We start from the raw sequence: 18,764 nt of genomic DNA on the forward strand, positions 1-18,764 counted from the left end.
AAAATTGTTAGGAAATGTGACATCAAATCAAACTTTATTTATATAGCAAATTTCCGTCAACAGGTGAAAATTAAATGTGCTTTACAAAAAAGGGGCAAACCACTAACTAATGAAAACAGAACTTAGGAAATGTGACATGGTTACATCATAAGAAGCCTCTGCTTCTCATCCACTTGTTACGGGAGTGCCGCAGGGATCTGTACTGGGTCCTCTGCTGTTCTCCTTATACACCAGATCTCTTGGTTCAGTCATTAATTCACATGGCTTTTCCTATCATTGTTATGCAGATGACACACAACTCTTCTTTTCTTTCCCCCCCTCGGCCACACAGGTCAATGATCTCTTCCTGCCTGGCTGACATCTCCACCTGGATGGCCAGCCACCATCTGAAGCTCAACCTCAACAAAACTGAGCTGCTCTTCTTCCCGTGCAAGACCTCCTTGCTTCGTGAACTCTCAATCACGGTTGATGGCACCACAGTGACTGCCTCTCACTCTGCCAAGAGCTTGGGGGTGGTCCTGGATGACCAACTGGACCTCAAGGAGCACATCAAGGCAACATCACGGTCCTGCAGATTCCTCCTGTACAACATCAGGAGGATTCGACCATACCTGACGACGCACTCCACCCAGCTGCTCGTCCAGGCTACGGTGACCTCTCGCCTTGATTACTGCAACTCTCTCCTTGCAAGCCTGCCAGCTTGTGCCATACAGCCACTACAGATGATTCAGAATGCCGCTGCCCGACTCATCTACAACCTCCCCAAATTCTCCCACGTCACTCCTCTGCTGCGATCACTTCACTGGCTACCGGTCGCTGCCAGGATTCGGTTCAAAGCCCTGACCCTTGCCTACACTGCAGCCAACAGGACAGCCCCCATCTACTTGCAGGACATGACTCAATTCTATGTGCTTGCTCGACCACTCCGCTCTGCGGCAGCAGGGCGCCTTGTAACCCCTCCCACCCGCCCAAAGGGATCACAGAGCTTCTCCACCCTAGCTCCCCATGGTGGAACGAACTCCCCGTCCCTCTCCGAACCTCCCCCTCACTATCCATCTTCCGCCGTGGCCTGAAGACTCATCTCTTCAGTCTATACCTAGACTAACCACCACCACGCTGTATAATAAAAAATAAAAAATAAACCTTTTTCCTGTCACTTACATGTTGCCCCATCCCTGCACTTCTTGGTAATTTGTATTTGTCCTAATACTGTAGCTTATTCTTCTGCCTAGTTGGCTTTGCAGATGTTAGACCAGAATAGTGTTCATTGTTCTCGGCTAGAAATGCTGTACAAAATAAGTAATTGTACCTTACTGAACCCGTGTTCAGCAGTTGTCTACGACCATGAAATGCACTTTTTTGTACGTCGCTTTGGATAAAAGCGTCTGCCAAATGAATGTAATGTAATGTAATGTAATATACAAACGAAGAACCAAACAAACACAACCAGACGCAGAGAGGTATCCTATAATTTTGAGAAGCAATGATTAGAATCGTTCGTAGTGTGGGAATTTACAAGCGCGCATATTAGTGAATATTCCTACAAACACACAGAGAATGCAATACAGCACACATTCACAAATAATGCAAGCTATCAACGAAACAACATTAGCTAAACTAAATAAACATTGCTATTCCAGCTCAACTACATGCAACTCATCAATAACAATGCCTCAACCTGAAGTAGGCTAGGTCTGTTTAGCTAAGTGGTTATTATATTGCTATTTCCCGAATTTACTTACAGTATGCTAATATCGATTGTGCGAGGACATCAGTTTTAGAATCTTAGCCACGCCACGGGCTATTTATTACCAATATGATCGAAAAACATACAGTCTACCTGATACTTCTTGTCATGGTTCTGTGTTTTCCTGTCTGTGTTTCCCTTGTTGGGCCGCCAGATGGCGGCACTTCTGTTTTGTGTCCTGCTCCCCCCTGTTAATTGTATTATTGTTGTCTCGTTATTCTATCATTGTTCCCACCTGTGTCTTGTTATCCCCTCCTTTTCTGGGTTGATTGTTTTTTGAGTTCACCTGTGTCTTGTTACCCCCTGTCTATTTAAGTTCTTTGTTCCCTTGACTCGGGTGCTGGTTCCTTGTGTTTGTTTCCTACTTGTGTTTGATCTATTTGAAATGGACCTGCCCTTGTACTCTGCCTGCCTGTGTTCTGCCCTGCCTGTGTTTTTGAGTTCCTGTTGTTTTCTGTTTTATTAGATATTTTTTGAGTTTGTGTTTTTGCTCATCGTGGCCTTTTCTGTTCCCTGCTTGTTTGCCTGTCGTGTAAGTAAAGTCTTTGTTAATTTTCCCTTTTTGAGTTTGTGTTTTTTTCCCTCTGCGTTTGGGTCCCCCCTACCCGTTACGTGACAACTTCTAACACAACCAGACGCAGAGAGCCTATCCTATAATTTTGAGATGCAATAGTTTTAATCGTTCGTAGTGTGGGAATTTACAAACGCGCATATTGCTGGATATTCCTACAAACACAGATACGTTGCAATACAGTACACATATTTACAGATTTGATCATAAGAAATATACTTACGCATGAAGTTGATCCTCAGCTGGATCAGTTCGCTGTTCGAAATGACACCGCTCTTCATCAGTGTCGGCTTCCGGACGGACCATTTCCCAAAATTAAACGAAATGTTCACCTCAAAAGAAGTGAATTAGGCGACACTTTGACATTCTATCCCGCTTTTGCAGACTTGGCATTTCTCACATGGATCTCGCATCGCCCCCTCCTTTAGTCTCCTTCTATGGAGAGTAATTATAATGTTGTTAACATGTGAATGCGATTTGGGCGGACTTCCTGCTGAGCGAAATTCACATAGTAATGAGTAAAGTTTAACGAAGCATACATGATCTAATTAATCAAATTTAGAACATTTAAAACAATTCACATTATTTGCCAATGGGCACATTGGAAAGTCGTGATTCTAAGGTTTCTGTCAATGTTTTTGTTGCGTCTGTATGATAACAGCACGTGAAGTTAATCATCCACATAGAAACGAAAGTTAATTTCATCTTGTCGAGCTCCGCCGGCGGAGCTCTCGACCCCAGAGGGTTAAATATGGTACCCCCTAAATGGGCAAGGATTGGTAAGATTTGGCTTGTGCGCTAAGGTTAAAGACTACTTTCTCAAGTATCTTGCTCATGTAGGGTAAATTGGAAATCGGCCTGTAATTACTTAGGACGTTGTAGTCTAAATTTGGTTTCTTCAGTAGCGGTTTCACAACAGGGGTTTTTAATGTGTTGGGAAAAATTCCAGTCTTAAGAGATGTGTAATTATTTTTAGAACTGATGTGGAAACTCGATTAACAACTTTTAAAAATATTTTGTAGGGACAGGGTCGAGGCAGCAGGTTGACGATTTACTCTGTGCTATAATTCTGTCGAGTTCTGCATCAGAGATACTGTTAAAATTCCTCATGGTTGCCGGCTTGTTACAGGACAAATCATGTGGGATACTAGTATTTCTAACAATACCAGCTCTAATGGTTGTTATTTTATCATTAAAAAATTATTACTCTAGAATTCTTGCTATTATCCGCGATGATCTTTGAAAAGTGGGGTTTTCTTTCTGAGCGAATAGCCTTGTTATAAATACTACAGTTTTTCTCAAATGTTTAAACACTAAAACTGGAACTATGCACACGATGGTGAAAACTTGAAGCTCATGTGTCAACAACAAAGACTATTTCCACAAAACTCTAAGCACAATTCCTTTGTTTTCACTCAAATAGCAATTCTAAATCACATTTTTGCACTCTATACACAAAATCTCATCATTTAGCACAATTTTGATAATCAAGCCTTGTTTGTTCACATGGAAAACACTGGCCTTCAAATGCCAAACTTTAAGTACCAATTGGTCTCACTCATGCCACACCTGCTCAAACTCAATTGGCTAAACTTTTCAATTATCTGTCAGAGCAATAAAAGAGACCTCAGGTGACTTCTATTGTGTTGGAAAACAATGGAGCAACACGCAGCACAGCAAGGTAGAGGTAGAGGAGGAGGAAGAGGAGGTGTACGTGTACGTGTACGAGGTGGATGAGGAAGAGGGAGATGAGCTAACATTTCAAATGAAATACGTGCAACTTTGGTTGATCACGTATTTGTTTTTTGTTATTTTTACAGCAGGCCTACAAACTACGATTTTTATTTTTGCAGTCTGCTGAACAAAGATTTATTTCACAGTAACAAATAAAGATTTGCTTTGTTACCTTTTTGAATTTGTTCATTGATTTCATATATGTCAACAGATCATTACATCCATTGTCCAGACTGACACAGTCTAAGCATGTTCTCGTTTTGAGAAGACACAAATGTTATCTATTTTGGCAAAACTCATAATTCACTGATAAGGAAGAAGGAAAAACACTTCTAACAATGTTCAGTATGACTCATGATGGAACCTGGGTTGTGAGTGCAGCCTAACTGGACCTCATTGGCAGGACAATGCAGTAAAATGTGCATTGTATCATACACAATAACAACAACACTCAAAGTGATAACGGTTCACACACTTTGCTGTACTGTACTGAATTAGAATTAGGTTTACCTAGCAAATGCACTATTTATATGAGGATATATTTACTGTATTGTATCATGGCAACAGTCTTTATATTAACAGTTTTCCTCGATTGCTAACACACTAAAACTGGTTCTTTTAGCAAAAACTCCCGAATGATTATTTCAGCTCTCAGAGGACCAACACATCTCTCAAAACTAAAAACAGTTTTCACTTGTTTTAACACATGCTGCAAATTGTCAAACTTTTTCTGCAAATCTCTACAAACAAATGCCCTCATGAATCACAGGTTACACACTGTGCTCATGCAACAAACACTAGCAGTCGAAATATTTAACTCAAGTCATCACAACCTAAACTCAGGTAGCACACCTTTCTCAAGGTGCAAACGCTTGGCAGCAAAATTGTTAACACACCAGTCACCAATCACCAATCGCCAGTCACCAATCTCAGGACCAATAAATAGGGCCACAGTTTGCATCTGTGTGCTTATGAACAATGGATCCTCAACATGGACGACAAAGGACGGCAGGCAGAGGCAGAGGCAGAGGCAGAGGCAGAGGCAGAGGCAGAGGCAGAGGCAGAGGCAGAGGCAGAGGCAGAGGCAGAGGCAGAGGCAGAGGCAGAGGCAGAGGCAGAGGCAGAGGCAGAGGCAGAGGCAGAGGCAGAGGCAGAGGCAGAGGCAGAGGCAGAGGCAGGAGATAATTTGTCCCAGATGAAATACGTGCCACCTTGATTGACCATGTGCTGGTGCATGGTATGACAATGAGGGAAGCTGGACAGAGAGTTCAGCCGAACTTCAGCCGTTTCACGGTGGCATCCATTGTCCGTACTTTCAGACAAGAAAACAGGTACCGTAATTTACTGTACTGTTACATATTGTATCTGCTGTACTACTGTGAGAGGATATACTGTTTATGTAATGTTGAAGTGTATTTACAGACGATATGTTCTTTAGATATTATTGTACAAATGGATGACTCCGTAATCATCAGTAATTGTTTGCTTACATTGTGTTTTTGCAGAACTGAGAGGCGGCCACCGGCTGGAGGCAGGCAACGACTGTTGTCAGATGACCAAGAAATGGCAGTGGTGAACATCGTCATTGCAAACGATACCATTCGCCTGCGTGAACTTCAGACAAGGATCATTCAAGATCAGGGCGTTTTTGGAGGGATGGAGCGTATTGCCATATCAACCATACAGCGCATACTTCACCGCAATAGGCTGAGGATGAAGCAAGTTTACAGAGTACCTTTTAAAAGAAATGCAATCAGGGTGAAGAACCAACGGTTTCAATATGTGCAGGTAAGCCCAATATGGTACACTATTTTTAGGTACAGTACTATATTTGTAGAGTATACTATGATGGTCTACCTCTCCAGTACAACAGTACTATATGGTAATGTGTGCACTGTAGTGCCCTGCTGTAAATTACTGTATGCAAGGCATGTCTTTCATTGTGGCAAAGTGTGTGTACACTGCATACTCTAGTACATACCTTACTGTATTTAGAATATATATACAATTTTTTTTTTTTTGTAGAGAATTTTTGAGCTTGATGCTCTGGCCGAACCCCACGAATACGTCTTTGTTGATGAGGCGGGGTTTAACCTGACGAAAAGGCGGAGAAGAGGAAGAAATATCATTGGTCAGCGCGCCATTGTTGAGGTGCCAGGACAACGAGGAGGCAACATAACCCTATGTGCCACCATCAGCCAGCGGGGCGTCCTCCACCGCCATGCTACCCTGCGGCCTTACAACACGGCACACCTCCTTGCATTCCTAAATAACATGGAAAACAACATGCATCAACAGGAAGGGGAGCCAGGGTGGCCAGAGCAGTCCCACTATGTTGTCATATGGGACAACGTCAGTTTCCATCATGCTGCTCTGGTTCGTGCCTGGTTCACTGATCATCCTAGATTTTCTTTTTTATTTCTGCCTGCATATTCGCCATTCCTCAACCCTATTGAGGAATTTTTCTCTGCATGGCGGTGGAGGGTGTACGATCGCAACCCTTATGTGCGGGAAAATCTCCTGCAGGCCATGGAGGAGGCCTGTGGAGATATTGCACTTGAATCCATCCAAGGGTGGATTAGACATACCAGGGCATATTTCCCACGCTGCTATGCACGCGCTAACATGTGTGATGTGGATGAAATTTTGTGGCCTGACCCAGAGACGAGACGGCGATCAAGCTGACAATGCTGAGTAGTGTGTAAACTTCTCTAAATTGTTGTTTTCGTAAAAAAAATTTTTGTTTTTTGTACTGCACATACTTTTGAGTTCCTTTTTTGAATACTACTCTCTTGAAATTACTTTTTTTTTTTTTTTTTTTTTTTTTTGTTCCTTCAACTGTGATGTGTACTGTATACTGTACAGTATTTCACTTTTCAGTACTGCAAATAAAATATTTGGAAAGTTGCAACTCCGGACTCACTTCTATAAAAGGTTTTTGCAGTAGTGCTTTGAATTTAACTCACTGGTGTGTTACGGGTAATCTACATTGTCTGTGATTTTGATGGCTTAAGTGTGCCATATGAAGTCAAAGTTTAATTTTGATGGAAGAGTATATCTTTCTGAGAAGATAATTTGAGTTTGGCATGGATGTTTGAGGTTTGTACTGATTGATGTGTAGTTTTGGGATTGTGTTAATAGTTTTGAGAAAAGGGGGAATTGTTTCATAAAATGTGTCTTAGCAATAGAAAAAAACTGTACTATAAAATTGCAGCCTGTTTTGGGACCCCTTGAAAAGAAAACTAAAACTTCAAAAAAGGATAAAAAATAAGCAATTTTTACATGATTTTATACACTTGAATATGTAACATGACCTCATGAGGCCAGAACATATATACTGTATTTTGATGGTTGTGTTTTTAAATTTATCGCACCAGTGTGAAATAAATGCTCAATAAGACCTATTCATATGAGGCCTGTATGAATCATTTTGATGGAAAAAGTCAGTTTTGAGAAGAGAGAACGTGGTTTTGAATGCATGAATGCATTTTGCAAGAGATTTGTGTAGTTTTGGCAAAAGGTTAACTGTTGCTGTGCTTTGTGTGTAGAGTTTTGAGAAACTGAGCTATAGTTTCAGAAAACGTGTTTAAACAATTGAGAGAAACTGTAACGCAAAATGCTAAACTCCTAATCTTGGGCTCAAAATCATATATAGCATGCACAATAGAAACAACTGAACCAAATTAGATTGTATTTCATGCTAAAGTTTATCACAATGTCGTTGAAGTTTAATTATTGGTGCATTTTCAAATACAACGTCCATTATCAAATAATGCGGTGAAACACAAAATACTTATTAGCAAAAAAGACAATGCAATGGTCATTTCCTCATAAGTACGTTAAATTATGTACAGCAAGCATCCCGTGATAGACTGCAGTATAGCGCTTGTGTTTTTATGAAAGACAAACAAAATATTAGATTAGATTATGAAGTTTAATCATTAAAGAAAAATCATACAGTAATGCAGTACTGTAAACTCAATTGTATTGTACAGTAAAAACAAAAACAACAGTAAAAGCAAAAACAGTTACAGTAACAACAAACATTACTGTGAAGTAAAAAAAAAACTGCTTTTTGGTGCTTAAGCAGCATTTTGCCTCTCCGCTGCATTTGGCCACAGAATTTCGTTGACGTCGCATCAGATGTCTTCGTTGGCAAGACAGCGCTGGTAAAATCTTTTAGAGTGCCTTACCCACCCATGACACTGCTGGGCTGTAATGTCATCACATGCCTCATCCATGGCCTGAAGGAGCATTGCCTGCTGATATGGATGCCTATCGTATACCTTCCACCTCCAGGCCGAGAGAAACTCCTCGATGGGGGAGTAAGGTGGACACAACTGCTCTTCTGCCTCCTTGGCCACGACCACGACCCTGTCCTTCGTTACCAACCTCAACCTCACCGACCTGCTCCATGTAGTCAGAAACTGCCATTCAGGTTTCTAAGCAGCCTTTTCTGTAGTGGTGAAGAGATTATCAATTGTGTTGCAATGCTACTCACCTGGGCAAGGTTGTTGGGCGTACTGAGACATGACTACATACACCTGTTGAACTGATTTAGTGATCTGCATTTGTACTAATACGCATTTGAACATTGTTGTAATATTAGATGGCTGTATTCTGAGAATGGAGCATATGATTTAGAGTTTGGCACTTTGTATTAACAGTTTTGCACATTGTATGTCAGCGTAGGATGTAGTGTCTTACAGTATGAAGTTTGAAAGTCAGTTTGGCACTTTGCATTGAGTTTTGTACATTGAAATTCTGCTGTGCAAAATGAGTCAAAGCAATTGTAAAAAACTGTAATAGAAAATAAACAGCCACCTGGTCACAGGCATTTATAATAAGCACTCACTAGATTGGTCTGTATGGTATACATATATGTATATACAGTGCATATTTGTATGTAGTTGCTTTGTAAAGCTTACCTGTATGTAAAAAACAAACAAAAGTAGCTTTCTCATTGATTTTTTTTATATCAGTTGATTATAATATATATATATATATATATATATTTTTTTTTTTTTTTATTTTTTTTTTTTTTGATTTATGATATTGAAGGGAGGAGAGTTTTCTCTACTCCAGCATAACTAGAATTCTATGCAACACTAAATTCCTAGGCCTTGCAGCAGGGCCCCTCCGTCTCCAGGCACCAAACCTCCCAAGGACAAGTTTGAAATATAGCCTATAGCCTATAAGTGTGTCTATGTATGTGTGTATATGTTACATGTTTTTTTTATTGCTAAGACACATTTTATGAAACAATTCCCCTTTTTCTCAGAACTATTAACACAATCCCAAAACTACACATCAATCAGTACAAACCACAAACATCCATGCCAAACTCAAATTATCTTCTCAAAAACATATACTCTTCCATCAAAATTAAACTTTGCCTTCATATGGCACACACAAACCATCAAAAACACAGACAATGTAGATTACCCATAACACACCAGTGAGATACATTCAAAGCACTACTGCAAAAACCGTTTATAGCAGTGAGTCAGGAGTTATTCTTTCCTGCTTATTCTGCGTATTTTCTGGTTTTCAGATTTTGATCTTTGCAATGTTACACTACAAACAAATGAGTGTGCAAATTCTTTTTACAAATATTTTATGTGTAGTACTGAAAAGTGATGCTGAGTGAAAAGTACTGTACAGTAAACACAACAGTTGAAGGAACAAAAAATTTAGTATTTTCAAAGGAGAGTAGCATTCATAAAACGAACTCAGTATATGCAGCACTGTCAACAAAAGCAGCAATAAAATCTAAAGAACATATAGTCCGTCAATACATTTCAACATTACATAGACAGCATATTCTCGCACAGTAGTACAGCAGATACAATATGTAACAGTACATAATTACGGTACCTGTTTTCTTGTCTGAAAGTATGGACAATGGATGCCACTGTGAAACGATTCAAGTTTGGCTGAACTCTCTGTCCAGCTTCCCTCATCCTCATACCATGCATCAGCACATGGTCAATCAAGGTGGCACGTATTTCGTCTGGATTGTCTCCTGCCTCTTCGTCTTCTTCTTTGTCTTTGTCTTCCTGATCTTTGGACAGCTTGTCCATTTTGAGGTTCCATTGTTCAAAAGCACACAGACGCAAACTGTGGCCTATTTATTGATCCTGAGATTGTGACTGGTGTGTTAACAATTTTGCTGCCAAGTGTTTGCTTGGTTGTGATGACTTGAGTTAACTGTTTTGACTGCTAGTGTTTTTTGCATGAGCACAGTGGATAACCAGTGGTTCATGAGAGCATTTGTTTGTAGAGATTTGCAGAAAAAGTCTGACAATTTGCAGGATGTGTTAAAACATGTGAAAAGTGTTTTTAGTTTTGAGAGCTGTGTTGGTCCTCAGAGAGCTGAAGTAATAATTTGGGAGTTTTTGCTAAAAGAACCAGTTTTCGTGTGTTAGCAATCGAAAAACTGTAAAACAACTCAATAGATTTTTACATCATCTTGCCCTTGCTAGCTAACTGAGAATGCTGCAGAGAGCTCGATGACATAAACGTCTGATGTATGTCATTTTTTAATGATATTGTAGGCTATTTACGTCATGGCTTGAAGTAAACATTTCATAGTCTAGACTAGACAAACTATTTCCTGAATAAATGAGCAAAATACAAAAATTGTCACATTGATAGCGACTCTCCCCTACACTTGACTCAAGGGTAGACATAAGTGGTACACAAGTAGGCTACGCATGCACGCAAAAAGATTAAAATGTGCAACAAAAAGCATACCTAACAATAGATATGCACCTAAAAATAGATACAATAAAATTGTTGTTTATTTTCATCATTTTTGCCTTGCATGCATACTTGTTTACCACTTTTGTCAACCCCTGTTTGTAATGATTTTGTTTAAATTAAATTAAGGCACACAATTTTGAGAAATGTGACTGAAAAGAATGTTTGATCCTGATTAACAATTTACAATACAATAAAGTGCTATTAAAAACTGAAAAGTACTTTCTGGTACCTTTTGAAGAAGGACCTAAGATCAGCATTTAACCTTAGCCTGCCAAAATGCTGTAACTCTCAGCATTGAAAAAATAAAAAGGTAAAACTTAACTGGTTAAACATTTTATGCCAATATCAGGCCTGCAGGTTATTTGTCAAAAACACTAGATGATCCACTTGCAAAGAGGCCAGTGCCAATCTCTTTTTATTCACTATATTCCTAGTGGAGGAAAAGATGCATTCCGATCGCACCAAAGAACCAGTGATGAAGTTAATGGGTTGTGTCCGACAAATAACAACATAGTATCAACCTGCATGACTAAGCGACTTCTGTTTTCAACAGAGGAGGTGCTAAAATGCTAAATTTATTTTTGGTTTAACACAACCCAAGTTGAAAGGAAGACAGCTGTAATAAAAATATGCAACATTTTTTTTCCTTTCAGATTCCAATGTTAATTTTCACATTCAAATTTCAATTTAGTATGTGAATGAGACAGATCGGCCTAAGAAACAGAACCCCAGCCCAGTCAAGCATACAGTCCACAGACACAGAAAGCTCAATGTCTAAATAACAGCAGATGACATTATCATATATAGCATTTTAATCTGAATTGTCAGAACAAGGCAAAAGTGGAAAATGTATGTGTTTTACATTAGCTCTTTTTCTTTACAGTAACCACTGAGTTTAAGGATAGGTCATTTCCCAAAATTAAAGAAAAGTATGAAACACACAACCCCTGAAAATCACAGTGACTCATTAACAAGAACATTTCAACAACTGGAACCTATTTAGCTTAAAATCTATCCATTTAAAAACAGGCGCAACCTAACAATTAGGCTTTAAATGCTCCATGTCCAACAATCTTCCACATACACATACACACACATGCAAACACACACACACCTTAAAATTCTGAAACTTCCTTTTACACCAAGTTCAGTCCATGATACAGTATGTGAATGGTGGACTCTTCAATCTTTGCAAATACAAGGCAGATTTGACATTTGAACGGGCTGAAGAGCCCGTTTCTTCTCCACTCGTGTGTGAAGCAATGGGGACAGCTTAAAACGATCAGCAGCAGGAGACAGCCACAAGCTTGAATTTACTGTACACACAGAAATTAAACAGACCTGAAGAGATTTCTCAGCTTTGAATCGTTTTTGAATGAATAGTTTTATCCATTTAAAATAATTTCCTTTGTAGCCTCTCTGCTGAGTTGGCCCAGTTTTGCCATGCTCTTTGCTGATGGGTATTTTGACGGTGATCCGACAGATTGGTTCAGTCAAATTTGCATCACAGAGGAATTCAAACATTTAATTTCCCTTTTATCCCTTTTATTTATATTATTTTAAGAGTAATTTGATCATTCTGTATGACTCAATTAGTGTGAGCCTCACTGTTTGTTGTTAATGGAGTTCTGATTTCAGACTGGTTAGAGATGGTGCATTCAGAAGTGACAAATTTCTGAGATTTGAAACTGTAAATATAGCTGACGATGCCAGAGCCTGTGTGTTTTTGTGTGTACGTGTATGTGTGTGTGCATGTGTTTGTGTGCATGTGTGTGTGTATGTGTGTGTGTGTGCGTGTGTGACAGTGTATGTATGTGGGTGAAATGATAGTGATTGTTCCTAAATATTTCTAAGTTCTGCTGAATATATGGATAAACAAAAAAGGAAATAAACAGATGCAAATGCCTCTGGGGGATGGGGTGCAATCCCCACGAACATACTGCAACTTTCACAAATTTTTATTGCCAACACGCTCTTAACAGAAAAATATTCTAGTTTCAGCACAATTTAACAGCAGCGCACTGTAAAGCCAAAAGCATTCCAGTTCCAATGCATTGATACACACACCAACTTCAACACATTCTTGTCCTTAACCTGTTCTGATTCCAAATCATTTTAATTCTCCTGGTCAATTAGCAGGAGGGAGATGGGCAGGGTTGCAGACTGACAGTTTAGCTCTTGAATGACCAAGTCAAACTGAACTCCACACTATTCTCTCTTCAGCAAGTCCAGCAGCCACAGAATTAGATTGCTTTTCTAAAACAATTGTGTTTGGGAGTAGTGCGTAATGTATTTGTGTTGTTGTGTTTTTGTCCACTGTGTTCAGAATAGGTGTGTAATGAGTTTTGGTGAACTGCGTTTGGTTCAACTGCGTCGATTGCCTACAGGACAGGTGCCTAATGAGTTTGAGTCAACTGTGTTTGGGACAGCTGCATTATGCATTTGGTTCTCTTGCGTTTGGGACAAGTTAATTTTCTTTGGATCAACTGTGTTAGGAATGGGTGCATAATTTGGATCAATTGTTTTTTTGATCAGCTGCATTATGCGTTTTGGTTGACCGTGTTTGGGACAAGAGCGTAAAGTGTTTTGGTCAGTTGTGATCGAGCAGCATTATGCTGTGTTATGTGTTTAAGATGATTAGTTCTGGGACAGGTATGTTGTGTGTTTTGGCCAGTTCTGTTTGGGACAAGTTCATTTTTTGTTACGACTGTGTTTTTGGGAACACTTCAGCTGGATTTACACTAAAACCAATGACTGAGTCATTCAGCATGTGCATATTACATCTAACCAAGCAGTCCCAGCAGGTCCTCCCACTGAGTTTGCTCAAGCAGAACTAAATCTTCAATACGGAACAACAGACGGGGATTAGCTGTTTGTGATTATCATGCTGGCTACCTGTGAGCACAGATCATTTATGTGGAGACAGTCTCCTAAAAGTGGCACATAAAGCCAACAATGCATCAGCATCTCTACCTGTGTACATTAAGCAGGATAAAAACACAAAAGGCTTCAGTGATGCAAGGGCCCAGCTAAGGACCTAATGTACATTAGCTGAGCATTATGGTTTTCTTAACTTCCTGCTTGGGCTGTAATGAGTCACTCCTCATCTACCTTTGACAGATACGCCAATAAGGTCTACGCTGCCAACGAACATAACATTGTGCACTCCCCCTGACGATGGTATCTCTGATTGACTTAGAAATTTCACATGAAGAATCTTGTGAAAAGGGATGCCAAGATCTCTGGCTTCCTCATCCAACTAACCATGAACTCTTCATGTGTGCAATCTTTATGTGTGCACTTGTGTAATTCACTCTGTATTAGAGCATCTAGTAAATGTTATGTAAATGCATCAGGCCATAGTTACTGTAGCATTTCTCTTCAGTGATCGATGATAAGAACCTCCTATGCAACATGAGCTGATTTATCATTTTCCAAAAAATCATAATCTGTGTCTTCATCTGTAAAGAATATAAGATGAAAACATTTAATAAATATCAAGTGCAAATGACTGACATTCCATTTTCAGTCCATTATTGTGAAAAGTTTAATGGACTGTTATAATGTGTAAGGGTACAATAGTATTAGCCTCTGATTTATGGAACATACATGTTAAAAACAAACAGAGGCTCAAAGTGAGATCTTAACTTAAATACTATTTGTATATTTCCAACAAAATCTGATTATGCTAATCTTAATTTTCTATGTTTTGCTGATCTTATTTTTCTGTTTTCAGTTATACAATGACAAACGTTCATGAGATTAATGTGTTTACACTGATTATAGATACAGTTGCATTTATTTTCAAGTCACAATTCAGTGTATCATATCTGTTCATAAGTCCCTCTAATGGAATTAAGTGGGCATGTATGTTTTTAATTGAGGTCAAAGTTACAAACAATTGAATCCAGGCTTTCGTATAATATAAGTATCATAAGTTAGTCAGTGATTAACTCACAAACTGATTAACGCTTAAAATAATGTGTAACTTAGTTTTTTTGGTCTTTCTGGATTCAAGGAGCTATGCCAAAATGTTAAACAATCCAATGTCTTCATTATATTTTCCTTTGATGCTTATGTGTGGATAATTTAGATTCTATGCTGGTACACTGCGCTGTTTGTTAACATTTCATGCTTGGATTTATCAAAATATGCAGACCAGATACTGTTCACATGCTCACTCTGAGCAGTGAAGCATAATTATACCCCTTTCAGATCTGGTGTGTTTGGCATTTTTGTCAGGTGTGTTGGGGACAGGTTTATTTGGGTTATGTGTATATGGAGTTTAGCCTGTATGTGTGGAGTTTCAGGTGCATTTGGTTTAGGTACGTATGGAAATTAAGTGTATGTGCAGCTAGCTTCAGGTGTATTTGAGTTACAGTATTAGTTACAGGAGTTTAGCTCAGGTGTGTGTGCTGTTAGTTTCAGGTGTTTTTTACTTATGTGTATATGGAATTTAACTCAGGTGTTTGTGTAGAGTTAGTTTCAGGTGCATTTGGGTAAGGTATATGTGGAGTTTGGCTCAGGTGTGTGTAGAGTTATTGTTTTAGGTGCATTTTGGTTAGCTGTGTGTGGAGTTTGTCAGTGGTGTAAGTGCAGCTACTTTCAGGTGTATTTGAGTATTTCAGCTGTGTGTGGAGTTTGGCTCTGGTGTTTGGTGAAGACATCTCCTATGGTGCTGCCCTGTAGTCCAGTAAAAAGGAAATACAAGTTTGATTTGTATCTACATCATAATTATTATCCGGTGTGCTGTGTTTGGGTTAGCCTGTTGTTCACACCTCCATACCATTGTCAGCCTTGGGCGTTTTTGAGATCCACAGCGTTGACTGATTCATGCTGGTTTTGGTCCGTGGTTTGCTGCATAGACACACACAGGGAAAAAAGATGCACAATTGGATCATTTTGTTTCTGAAAATACTTTTTTTTTTGTTGCGATGAAACTGCTTTACTTGTTTCACAAAGAGACATTACTCTGTACAATAAGCCTGTGTCTAGGCAGAGCAATACAGTTCGGCTCTCACAGCAATTCCTCAGACTAGATTTAAGATTAAGGGTGACCGGGCCTTCGCTGTTAGGACCCCAATCTTTAAGAATAATCTCCCTAAGGAGATCCGGCTGGCTAGCTCAATTGCCTCTTTTAAAACTCATTTTCTTTAGGCTTGTGTTAAAGAAAAGACATTTTAAAATATCTACACTCTATCACTAAATTTCAAAAGATATACTGCATTCTTTCCTCCTAAAGAATTACCACTAAAAACAGATGAATTAGCAACATGCAACTTTAAAAATGTTAGTGCCAATACATGGATCTAAAGGCCCTAAGCCAAACCTTGAAAAATAGCCACAGACCAAGGGATGTCCAGACATTTTTGGTCATGTGGTGCATGAGGTGAGTGTTTATTTATGCACTGTATGTAATATTTTTGGAGGGCTGACTAAACTAATAAACTAAATAAACTAATAAACATCACAGGAAGTTTTTGCATGTGCTCTATACAGTAGAGTTCAATTTTCAAGAACAGTTCAACTTGCATATTTTTTGTCTTTGTATTCTTTGTGTTAAAAACGTTTATGTTGAGATATGTATATAAGGTAAAGCAAAAAAAGAAGCTAGGAAGCAGACATTGACCCACTAGAGGACTGCAGTGGCAGTGGGTATCAGTTCCTCAGCATTTTGCCAATCTGCACTACTGCAGTCCACCCTTGCAGGCGAGGTGACGCACCTGAGATGAAGATCAAGTGTAAAGCAATGAGTACCAGAGACTGCGAACATTGCAGCAGTAAGCCGGACACGCAGATTCTTCATCATCAGGAGAATCCGCCAGACCATGCACTAAGCAGGCAACAGCATTAGCTACAATTTGCCCCATTTGAATTTTTTCGAGATTTTACACCTGGAAAAAAACTAATTTAAGTACTATATAGTGTGCCATCAATATAATGTACATCACCACTATATTTAAATTAGAAACAGCCCAAATATTAAAATAGTCCAAATATTCACCATCGACCAGTATATCAAGACCACAGCTATGCTAATTATGATTTTTTAAAATAGTTTTTATATAATAGTTTTAAAATAATGCCATACTGAAAAAAAAACTCCTGGGCAAAAAAATGGGCCAAGCCCAAAATGGCAAAATATTAAGCTTTTAATGGTCCCAACAACAAATCATTAGTCAGAAAATTAGCAAGAATTAAACAAATGCACTCCTAAGACCTCCTGTGCCACCATTTGCTCTTTTACTTTTACTGCAGTGAACTGTTACTGTAGAAACTGGGAAATTCACTTATACAGTAGACAAATAAACATAATGTCAAATAAAAAAGTCATGTTTTGTATTTGGTTGCATATCATTTGTCAGAGTCATCAGAGTCTGGATATCTTATTTTCAGGTTGTCCTACAAGTGATACAAAAACTCTTTTTTTTCTGCCAACAAGTTTGCAGCAAAGCCCGGTGGCATTCTATGACAAAATCCTGAGATCTCTCAGATGACTTCACCAAAAGAAAAATGATCATTTTCACTCAATAGAGCTCAGTTTGAGACACTTGTGTTTCTTTTTTTGGCAGCGAACAAATCCAACTGTAAACAGTTTGGAAGACGGTAAATATGTTTCTATTCACTATCATGTCAGTCTCAGTGATCACAGTTGATTATGTGAGTTTGTACTAGAGTGAGTGCATGTGTGTGTATGCACCCCAACTGAATGCATATAAAATCCACAGCTAATGAACACTTAATTGCCCAGCTCTTTGATGGTGGAAATAACCTCCCGGTCCTTCCTTCCGGTCGAGTGAAAGTCATGCGCATCTGTGTTGCCGCTTCTCGCCGCTGCTTCTTCTCCCTTGCCCTCCAAGCTCTGTGTGTTTCCTGGTTCTGCATTTCGTGGCAATCACTAGCTAATATACCGTTTTACTCTACAACGCAATTACATCTTCTAGAGCACTACCTAGAGCATTTGCATTTGTTTTTTTATTTTTTATATGTGCAATCGCCCAGTGATTCAAATCGACCTGCTATCCTGCTTCACCCCTCGGCCTTGATCTATGACCCTGTCTGCATCACCTGCTCCTCTCCGTATCCCCTGCTGAGTCTCCTACCCTCTGCTTACCTTTCTCCTGCTACTGACCCCAGATCCGGCCATCTGCTGCAGCCTCTGTTTCACCCTTCCGGATGATCGCTTGCCGTGGATTTCTTCCCATGGATTGCCTATCCTGTCTGCCTCACCGCCGCCCCGGACTCTGTTGCTGACAGATCTTGCACCAGTTGGTATCCAACGCTGCCTGCTTCACTGCCCGGCTCCGTTCCAGCGAGTCGGTCTCCACTCTCTCACCCTGTCCTCGAGCTACTAGCTGTGCTAGTCTTCACGGTGAGTACGCTTACTGCTCCCTTGCTGTGCTGACTAGCCGGCTGGTCGTGGGGATCGGTTTAGCCAGGTTCATTGCGGTTGTCTTACCAGCTGTGTTTGCGCTACCCGGTCTGCTCTGGTCCACCTGTCTGGGAAAGTCGGACCTTCACTAACGTTAGCTAGCCAGCTGCCGCTAGCCCGCTATGCTACGGCTGTCGACACAGTCACTTCTTTTTGATTTTCTTGCACTACTGTTGCTATTGAACACCCGCAACTACGACCGGATTTATCACCCCCAGATTTCATTGACAATGTTACAATACAGCCCTTCGCAACTGCTCACTCTCAATTCTCGCTACACTGTTGACTCACTCGCCTTCCTCCGGTGCAATAAGCATGGCATCCTTCACACCCGATACCTCCACCGAGGGCGTCGTCGTAACATCCACACTGCCACTACAACATCAGCACAATCTATCCCATCCATTTGGATTATCAATCGCTCTGCAACGACAGGAGGAATCAGCACCTGCCTCGTGGATTATTCTGTTTTGCGTTCATTTCCCACAGCCCCTCCGGTAGCCAAACAGTCAATT

The 18,764-nt window shown here is 39.9% G+C and overlaps 1 protein-coding gene across 2 annotated transcripts in view; it reads right to left on the reverse strand.

Moving 5' to 3' along the window:
• Positions 1–11,606: 11,606 nt before the first annotated feature.
• chodl (chondrolectin) overlaps positions 11,607–18,764 on the reverse strand; it is a 29,466-nt gene continuing 22,308 nt past the window's right edge. For both annotated transcript variants that reach the window (XM_064332690.1, XM_064332691.1), the window contains one exon: positions 11,607–15,674. In XM_064332690.1, the coding sequence (XP_064188760.1) occupies positions 15,590–15,674 (85 nt within the window). In that variant the 3' untranslated portion in view covers positions 11,607–15,589. The remainder of the gene's footprint in view (positions 15,675–18,764) is intronic.

The sequence above is a fragment of the Anguilla rostrata genome, chromosome 4 (assembly GCF_018555375.3).
Source record: "Anguilla rostrata isolate EN2019 chromosome 4, ASM1855537v3, whole genome shotgun sequence".
Classification (NCBI taxonomy): Eukaryota; Metazoa; Chordata; class Actinopteri; order Anguilliformes; family Anguillidae; genus Anguilla; species Anguilla rostrata.